At 35.4% G+C, this 9972-nt stretch overlaps 1 protein-coding gene across 2 annotated transcripts; it reads right to left on the minus strand.

The window, feature by feature from the left end:
* Positions 1 to 6082: 6082 nt before the first annotated feature.
* Positions 6083 to 8882, minus strand: LOC115722032 (uncharacterized). 2 transcript variants are annotated; one of them, XM_030651152.2, is made up of 9 exons: positions 8559 to 8880; positions 8231 to 8322; positions 7871 to 7935; positions 7652 to 7695; positions 7323 to 7400; positions 7100 to 7253; positions 6846 to 7007; positions 6698 to 6766; positions 6083 to 6607 (listed from the first exon to the last, which is right to left on the minus strand). In XM_030651152.2, the coding sequence occupies exons 1-9, from the start codon at positions 8702 to 8704 to the stop codon at positions 6521 to 6523; spliced, it is 897 nt and encodes a 298-aa protein (XP_030507012.1). In that variant the 5' UTR covers positions 8705 to 8880; the 3' UTR covers positions 6083 to 6520. The 2 variants fall into 2 exon arrangements, with proteins under 2 accessions (XP_030507012.1, XP_030507013.1); XM_030651153.2 differs by lacking the exon at positions 7323 to 7400 and having other exon boundaries at positions 8559 to 8882.
* Between the last annotated feature and the right edge of the window lie 1090 nt (positions 8883 to 9972).

Here is a 9972-nt window from a genome sequence, read left to right on the forward strand (position 1 = left end):
TAGAACACCTCCAACCGAATGTCTGCTTTGAAATGGACTTCCAGCTCCATCTCCTCATTCATGGGCTTTGAATGAAACTGAGCCCATTCTTCCAGCCATCACTTGTCCTTCTTGATGGCCTTCCTTACTTCGTCTACAACTATTGTCGCAATGACTTCTTTGAAATCTGGAGGGTCACTGTGGACATCATGGACATGGTAGGCGTCAATGCTCTGGTGAGAAGCAAGCAAGCCAACTTATCTAAGGTTGATTTTGATGACTAACTTCTCTACTTTCAAAGCTTTTTATGGAAAACCTTTGTACAAGGCTTTGTTCTCGAGCAATAAAAGAGTAGTAGGATTCGAACATGCAATGTTTTCTAGATAGATAGAAGAAGTCCTAATCATATATTTAAATAAAAGGCTAAAATAAAATGGGGAAGGAAAAGGATGGCATGTGTGTACTTACAGTTCAAGTCAAAAAAATCAGTTCTCTATATCTTTTTTCCTGCCAATAGAAACCAGTTTGCTCTTATTCTTCCAGATGGGGCTTGACTTTACTTGTTAGAAGTAAAAGATTTCCTTCGGGGATGGGACCTCCACATGCAAAGAACGAACCAACTCACCAGCAACTTATAGACGTGGGGGATTAGCTAGAAGGGGGTAATGCCTACTTCCGCACAAAAGCGCGCGAAGTAACTTCTAAGTGCAAGATGAGCTCCAATCTTCTTATGTGCCCAACTCTAAATGCTGAAGACGTTCGCGCATCGACATGGTGACTCCCCCAAATTAGAAAGCTCATTCCAGAATAGGCCAAGAATATTCTTGAGGCCTCGATCTCCCTCATATTCTTAAAGTGCCTCGTAATTCCTAAACTTATTTGTGTATTGGTTTATCTCCCATGGATATGAATTGTACACCACTCTTGGAGCTGCAACTTCCTCATGCTCACAAATTTCAACCTATCCAACCTTAACAACTTTAGCCATGATAGAAACTGGAAAAGAATAAAAGAAAATCTAAACAGTTAAATACACGCAATAACAAATATAGCAAGTGTACGAGAGAGTCCTCCCCTAACACTTATTGGAAAGGTCCCTAACGGACCCTACATCCAGAAACAAAATCCTCAAGGAACACTGCTCTAGGATGATCAAATTGGGGACACAAAAAATTGATCAAAAACTCACAAGATATATCATCAAAACCAAAAAAAATCTCAGATAAAGGAATTGAATTAATCCATACTAGAGTGTATTTTGCTGAAATTTAGCTACACAATAAAAAATTTACTAATGAAGATAAAATTTCTCAGAACTTAGCAATGTCTACTGATAGTATATGTAAAAGTGTTCCTATTTAAAAGAGATGTTCAGAATTTCCCCAAAGGCCTAAATCCTATTTTTCTACATCCTAAGGCAAACACACAAGCATTAAAGAGGAAAATAAAATTTAAACACTGTCTAGAATTTTAATAATATAAAAAAAAATACTAATGTGATGAAGACGAAGAACTTGAGGAACAATTTGAGGATGAAGACGAAGAATTTAAAGATGGGATTCAGATGCCATGCGACGATAGTAACGAGATCCCTGTTGTGAGAGGTTAATTGAGAAGCACAACCTTGGTTCAAAGGGAGCGAGTTTTACTGATGAGCACTTCGATATCTACTTGAAGATCCAATGGTTTCGATGGTGTTCACGAATCAATAGTGAGAACTGGGGGGGTGGTGCTCCTGTGTATTCTCATGCACAAATTTGAAAAAGAAGATGAAGACACTCGTCAAAGTAATGGTTCATTCACCAAAAGAAATTTTTGCTCTCTATCTTTCAAAAAATTCAAACAGAATGAAAAATAGGCAAAAGTGGTAAATAGACAAATTTCACAGTATTTGTAGAACAAAATTGTAATCCGCGTCCCCCTACATTAATGGCTCAGATTGCATCTAAGAAAACACAAAATACATCTGACGTTTCGAAAAAGTTGTCAGATTTGCATTTTATACATTGCTTGGAATGAAGATATTTAAATGTTGATATTCTCCTTGGGACACTCATTGACATGATCAATCGTTGTTTTGCAAATCCACGCTACATGGACCTTTTCAATAAGCGTAATCTTCACAAGCAAAAAAAAAAAATAATGCCACATGTAGCTTCATTTAAAAAAATGAGAGGCTGTCAATCAGAAATTATCGATTTGGAATTCAAAAAGGTTTTTCACCTTTTTAGCATCTGCCTATCCTAATGCCATATGGTAGGAAGAATGCAAGCCTCTAAAACCTGAGAGTTTCGAAAGTTTGAGGGTACATGTCATCCGTGTTCCCAGAAGGAGGACATATGTAATTCCAAGATTGCTTAATTCAATTATTATAGGCCCAAACATATGCCCAATCAAGATAATAGACTGGATCCATTAGCGAAGTCAAGCCATCCAGATAACGGGCAGATGACTCGTCCAAGGGAGATAAACATCTAGCACAACAAGTCTCTGAATAACATCAAGCAGTGTTTCTGGATGAGGAATTATTGAGTCGGATGTTGAGTATAATATGTCGCTCGTTTATTATTAAATCCCACAATCATTAGCTGGATAGAGTTGACCACAACTGTACTAATCAGTTAGACAACTAACAGAAAACAGATACCAAAATCATAACCCATTGCCTAACTAAACCTAACTGACTTTTACAATCTTAACAGGAACGATGATTAAGGACGATAATATGCTAAAAAGGAAGTTCTGTTCTATAACTGTTGTTGTTAATTCTATTTTTGGCTTATTTAATTGACAAAAATATTTTATTATTTATTATTAAATTCGGCTGGAGTATTTAAATTGGTTTTAATATTTTGTTTATTTCACTGTTATATTAATTAATTTAATTTTAGAAGGAAAGTTTTCTAGCTTTACTATTTATGGAAAATAAAGTAAAAATGGTAAGTTTGGTTACTCATTTCTTTCTTACTTAACCAGCTGTTATATTCTGATCTTGTGTGAGTTTTCCATCTGGTTATGTAACGTCCTCGCTTCAAGCCTCCATTGGGTCCTTACACCCACGGAATGAATGGCTCTTATACACGAGTAAGTCACTCGTCGCTTCATGGATCCGATGATCGACCCTACGTACCAACACAAGTGTTTCCAGCGTGCTTTGTCCTCACTCACACGCTTCCTGGGAAAACTTCCCAGGAGGTCACCCATCCTAAATTGCTCCAGGTCAAGCACGCTTAACTGTGGAGTTTTTTCGTGATGGGCTACCGAAAAACAAGATGCACCTTGTTGATATAGGTAGTACCAATCAATCCATTTAAGCTCTCTTAAACTGTGTAGTCTCATACCTACACAGTCTTAGAATCATCCCACTTAACCTTCCCCAGGCGATGTGGGATTGCACAGCTTACCCGGTATTTCCCCTTACGGATCACGGGACTACTGACTGTCACAATCACCCCCCCCCTTTAGCCCGAAGGATACTCACGGTATACATACAGAAGACTGAAAAAGATCCCTCTCGCTATTATGTAAGTGTTAGTTTTAATTTTCTTGGTATTGCCATTAATAGTTTTATATGTGATACATAGATTTTTGTTAAAATATGTTTCCTAGAATTAGTGCCTCATCTGTAGTGGGTGTTTAGAGAAATTAAGAGTATATTACCTGTTATGATTGATTACACTTTTTATGAAGAATATGAATATGTTTTATTTTTCTTTATTGTCTTGAATTGAAACTAGGAAGGACAGTGTTCCTTTCTTGAAAATTTAGAATAAATTATATTAGGAATTCATAAGACTTTTTTTGATAAATAGAATATTACTAGTTAAGTTTGACAACATTAAGTTTAGATATATTCATGGAATCTTCTCTCCCTATAATTGAACTCTTTTGTTTCTATTAAATTAACCTTTCTTGTAAGAGCTCACACATGAAACTAGAAGATCAGTTAGAATCAATGTGAAAAGAACGACCAATAGAGGTGGGGGCTAAGGATGTGTGTTCCGCTGACCCACAGATGGTTGATGTTCTAGAAAACCCAATAATAGTTAAGGCTAACGATCTAATAGAGGTATTGGAAGGACTACGAGCATGACTAAGACAATTTGTTGAAGAGTTTTCACAGGCTCAGCAAAATATCGGGGCGTTACAGTTGATTGTGACAGTCAATAGTCCCGTGATCCGTAAGGGGAAATACCGGGTAAGCTGTGCAATCCCACATCGTCTGGGGAAGGTTAAGTGGGATGATTCTAAGACTGTGTAGGTATGAGACTACACAGTTTAAGAGAGCTTAAATGGATTGATTGGTACTACCTATATCAACAAGGTGCATCTTGTTTTTCGGTAGCCCATCACGAAAAACTCCACGCTAAGCGTGCTTGACCTGGAGCAATTTAGGATGGGTGACCTCCTGGGAAGTTTTCCCAGGAAGCGTGTGAGTGAGGACAAAGCACGCTGGAAACACTTGTGTTGGTCTGTAGGGTCAGTCATCAGTCCATGAAGCAGCCAGAGTGACTTACTCGTGTATAAGAGCCATTCATTCCGTGGGTGTAAGGACCCAATGGAGGCTTGAAGCGAGGACGTTACAAATGATATCAGAGCCTTGACCCAGCCGGAAGTGTGGTCGACGAGGACGTCGGACCCCGTAAGGGGGGGGGGTGATTGTGACAGTCAGTAGTCCCGTGATCCGTAAGGGGAAATACCGGGTAAGCTGTGCAATCCCACATCGCCTGGGGAAGGTTAAGTGGGATGATTCTAAGACTGTGTAGGTATGAGACTACACAGTTTAAGAGAGCTTAAATGGATTGATTGGTACTACCTATATCAACAAGGTGCATCTTGTTTTTCGGTAGCCCATCACGAAAAAACTCCACAGTTAAGCGTGCTTGACCTGGAGCAATTTAGGATGGGTGACCTCCTGGGAAGTTTTCCCAGGAAGCGTGTGAGTGAGGACAAAGCACGCTGGAAACACTTGTGTTGGTCTGTAGGGTCAGTCATCAGTCCATGAAGCAGCCAGAGTGACTTACTCGTGTATAAGAGCCATTCATTCCGTGGGTGTAAGGACCCAATGGAGGCTTGAAGCGAGGACGTTACAGGTTAGATCAGATTTATCTTGAGGAGAAAACTAGAGCTAAACTTTCCTTTTCTATAAAAAGAAAGTCACACTTACTGCTCACGATTCTGTAGGTACAGAAATGGAAATTCCTGGGTTGATTGAAGATTTTTTTTTGGGAACTTTCTAGTGGGCTGTGGTCTTGTTCAGACTGTGTCTAAGTTGTCAATAAGGTGTATGTTGATTATAAATACACCTTATAGCAGCTAGGTTTAGTATCTCTTTCATACACTTTGAATTATATTCATATCTTAAGGAAAGCGTGTCTTTGTTTTGTAGAGAAGAGCTTGTTCGACTCTTACTCTGTTTATTTATATTTTGTATTGTCTTGAGTGTGTATTCAAGTCTACAAAGAAGAAGAACAACAGTGCTACCTTCCGGAGAAGGTTTTACAAAGTTTCGGGAGATTGCTTTTTAAGTCTTACATCGGGAGGAAGCAAGCACTCTTCAAGGAGATCGAAGGGAGTTCGAGCTCTTGAAGTTTCAACAAGGTTCGGTTAGAAGGTGGAATACATCAAGCTTACAGTATATAATAAGAGGTAGTCTATTTATGTATAAGTCAATTACTTTGTATTTTTGAGACCTATCTAATGAATCTTATCTCTGGGCGTGGCCCCGTGGACTAGTAACAATTTAAAAGGATTATTGAAACCACATATAAAAATCTTGTGTGTTTTTACTTTTTTGCACTGTTTTCTTTTTTGGCTTTTTCTAGAGCTACAAAATTGTCTTCAGTAGCTACAGAAAAACTATATTAGTACCATTTTATTATTCTGCATTTAATTAAGTATTAAATTAAATAATAAACTAGAAATATTAAAATACGGAATTTCAATTGTCGATTGGATATGTATTAGCTTACTCTAGCTAAATTGGATCTAGTGGTACAACAAGCCAAAACATGGTAGTTGAGCTTACCTATGGGGTTCTTGGATTCGGACTAAGATTGTATGGGCTTTGTAAATTTTGTTTCACATTTCAATGAAGTTTCTATTTATTTCAGAAAAAAGATTGACTTCTCATACTTTATAATTATGTTTTCAACTTTTTTTGCATTACAAGCTGACATTCTCTCTCATTTCAAACTAAGCACACTTAATTCCATATGGCCAGCCTCAAATTCTACCCCTTTGAACCTTTGTTCCATAAAAAAAAACCCTCTTCATTCCCTTGATTTATTTATTATTATTATTATTTATTCAGTTTCAGTTGCATTTCAACAATCTTACATTGTTATAAACTAGTTTTTTCTTTTCTTTTCAGAAAAAAGATTCATTTTGTATCATCACTCCAGAATTATTTTTTCTTTTTCTTCCTGACTGTCTCGTATTTCATTTCTGATCAATGACATTGGCTGACTCTGATCTCATACATAGAATTTCCATGCACATAAATGGTAGCATATAGGCTGACAGTATTAAGGGAAAGCTGTCAGCCTAAATTTGGTAACCAATTTTTGAAATAGTGATGGTTATCTTCATCAGCCCGGGAGAGGGCACCAAGAGGAGTTACTGTAATCTGAAAATTACAATAAAAACATCATGTTAATCACCATTATTTAAAAGCCTAGTTCTTGTATTATAATGTTTTTTTAAAGAGAAAACTCACATATCCTTCTCTCAAGGACTTTTTATCTGTTTCATCATCATTATCATCACTAAACTGAGGATTCCAATCCTGAAAAATTTCATTCCATGTCAAGTCTTTTTTGTTTTTAAGTAAAACATGTAGGGGGGAGTAGAGTGTAAAGACTCACATGTCGTTGGAACAAGAGATGTTCATGTTCTGATGCAATTATTTGTGTATGCTTTTCTTGGGATAGTTCTGCTAGCAATTTTTCTATTTGTATGTTAGGAGTTGTAATTTTTTTCCATCCCAATCTGGATCTACTTTTTCCTTGCTTAGTTAGCTTGTACCCCTTTAAAATTTAAAAACAGAAATTGAAATCCCATTATGACTATGATAAAGTAACATTATATATGCACAATCTATGTATGTATGTATATATACCTTATGATTAGCAATATCAGTTGGAAAATCCATATTCAGAAAACACCCATTTGGGAAATTTTGATTCTTGATGTCTACCAAAATTGCATTAATGATAGGCAAGCAAGCCTTGGCAGAAAGCAAGTAGTCATTGACTTGGCTCTTACCTGAACTCCTGAAATTTTACAAGAAAAAATATGAGAAAAACATAGCAAGATAGAGGCATTAAATAATATAGACTTACCATTGATAAGATAGTGAAATAGAAGGCACACCATCAAGAAAAGCCTCTCTAGCACCAGCAACAGTGCCAGAATACACACTGCATTGTAAAGGAATTAATCTAGTTAGTAAGTAAATCAAGTCCAAAAATCAGTTCCCTAAGTAGAGCTAAAAATGCATATATTATGGCATTATTAACTACAAAACACACTTATTAGATTCTTGATGTTAGAGGCCTTATGTAATCTTCACTTTTTATTTTTTTGAGAAATAATAAGTGAATCCTAACAATTAAATGTTCGTAAGAAATAATAATGATAATGCAAGAAGATTACATAAAAAATTACGAACATGTTATATCCGCAGTTGCTACCCTTGTTTATGCCACTGATTACCTGTGTATGCACGTATAACAGCATTAGCAAAACTACAAAAAAGAGATTTTATCAAAAAATACAAAGCCATTTAGTCAATGCACCATGATTAGTATCCAAAAGATACTTGAAAATGAAGTTGATATTAATTATAGGGTACTATGCTTGTTAATTAACATCAAAACAAGAAAAATACCAGATCGGGGACTGAAGGAAAAAGTGCTTTGGAGATTCCTAGAGAAACACAATCCACTGGAGTCCCTGCAAAACATAAAAGGGTTTTTAGAACAATAACTACTTTGTAAGATTCCAACTTTTTACTTAGCACTGGAAAATTAGCACACTCAAAAAACAAGTAAACTCATTGTTCTAATTATAGAATATTAAAAGCGATACTCAAATTACTTATGATGTTTATAGCATTTAATTTGGGCACTTAGACTTATTTGTCACCAACAGATCTAATGGTACCAAATTGTACTAAAACATAACGAAAGGTAATTTTTATAAATGTAATAATTAGTATTTTTTAAAGATGCATGAAATAAAAACAAACCAGAAACTGAAACAGCTGTTGCTCCTTCAATCTTTACTCTCTTCACAACTAGAGGATGACCATATGTACAATGACTTACAGCTGATTTTTCTCTGTATTATATACAATATACACACACGCAAGTAAATAGTGGTCATGAGCTAGAAGAATGAGTTCCATTGACCAACATGGTCCTGTGCTAACCACTTGAGGCTAGCTCAAGTAGCGTAAGAGGATGCGTATGTTGGACGTCTCGAGTTCGAGTGCTAAGTTATGCAATATAATATATAAACGTTTGAATAAAAAAAAATGTAGTCCTGTGCTATATATGAAAATTTATATAACTTACGAGTCAGGTGCACAAACTTGAACAACATAACGACTAGCCGAGACTAGAACATGAACCAGAGCTAGCAATCCCTGGGCGCCAATGCCGTCGTCATTCGTAACCATGATCACCGGCCTATTACCGGAGATCAAACTGTCATTTTCCATATTTTTCCAGCTGAAGAAGAAAGAAGAATAAATGGTTTAGTGGTCAACTAATGCGCTTGGCACATTATGACCTGCCCATTATGTTCTCGGACATTACAAATGTGATTCATTACATATATAGAACATTTATGAGTCCATGACCATTAATTTCGACCTTGATTGGAAGATGCATCGAATTTCATTCTTAGTAAGATGTCATCATTGTGGATAAGCTAGCTACTGAAGAAAACACATGGAAATTTCTTATCTTTGTTTTGTTCGTAGGAAAGACAAGGGTCATCTTCCAATTACTTTACTGTGTTTTTTAAATGAATTTATTATTGTTAGTTTTTTTTTATAAGTACCCAATGATAATGTCTAAGTGTGGATTACGTTGTTGACTTATAAAAACACTCTTGTGTGATTAGCATTTTCGGCGTATAAATTCATAATTGATTAATCAATGATTATGTAATGCTAAACCTATCTCTACCTAACTTCTTTTTGTCTTGGGATACACGATTGAATAGTAGGAGTTCGTGGGCTGTGAAAATTTATCTGGCCAATTCCCAATATCTTTTAAATTAATAAAGCTATTTTAGAATAAATAGGATTTATCTTTCAAAAATATGACACTTGTAGAGTTTTGCTTCTTGAATTTTTTTTATTGATTTTTTTTATTTTTTTTTACTAGAAAAATCTTCTCGTAGTTGCATTCTGCTCATTCGTTTAAATAATTTATTGGTATAACATTGACATGACATTAATCTAGCTCAATTCAAGAGTTCACGTAAAAAATAAATACATAAATAACAGTCTATTAGAGAATTATGAGAATATATATGTTGACTCAGTTTTTAGACAACAATGCGGAATCTAGAATGTGATAATTAATGAATTTAAATAATACTAATGAAAGAACTAACAAATGACATCAGAATTTTTATGAAGGTCCGATCCTAATGTGTTGGTAATAATCTACTTCTCTTTTTGTTATATTTCTAGATAACCTGAGCCAAATGAGTTTCTTAAACACTCTTTAGAATTCTTACAATATTTTCACAATATATAGTGTTGACCAAAAATCAATCACTCACTTATTTTGATGATAAACAAAAATTTGATTATTATTTGTTACTAATCCTTTTTTTGATTGTTTTGCAAGTAAACTCACAAAGTATCGATATTTGCTCGGTAAAGTCAAACATAATCATAGAAGTGGATTAACTAAGTATATCAATAACTTTATACTTTATAAGAGAAAAAGTTTCACCAAGAGATCAATAATT

The sequence above is a fragment of the Cannabis sativa genome, chromosome 9 (assembly GCF_029168945.1).
Source record: "Cannabis sativa cultivar Pink pepper isolate KNU-18-1 chromosome 9, ASM2916894v1, whole genome shotgun sequence".
Classification (NCBI taxonomy): domain Eukaryota; kingdom Viridiplantae; phylum Streptophyta; class Magnoliopsida; order Rosales; family Cannabaceae; genus Cannabis; species Cannabis sativa.

Bases quoted from the DNA above. Each gene is read 5' to 3' on its own strand.
- LOC115722032 (XM_030651152.2), bottom strand. From the start codon at position 8,704: ATGGAAAATGACAGTTTGATCTCCGGTAATAGGCCGGTGATCATGGTT. The intron at 7,008-7,099 runs GTATATATACAT...TAAATTTTAAAG, and splicing joins CTGATATTGCTAATCATAAG to GGGTACAAGCTAACTAAGCA. The intron at 6,608-6,697 runs GTGAGTTTTCTC...TGTAATTTTCAG, and splicing joins AGTCCTTGAGAGAAGGATAT to ATTACAGTAACTCCTCTTGG.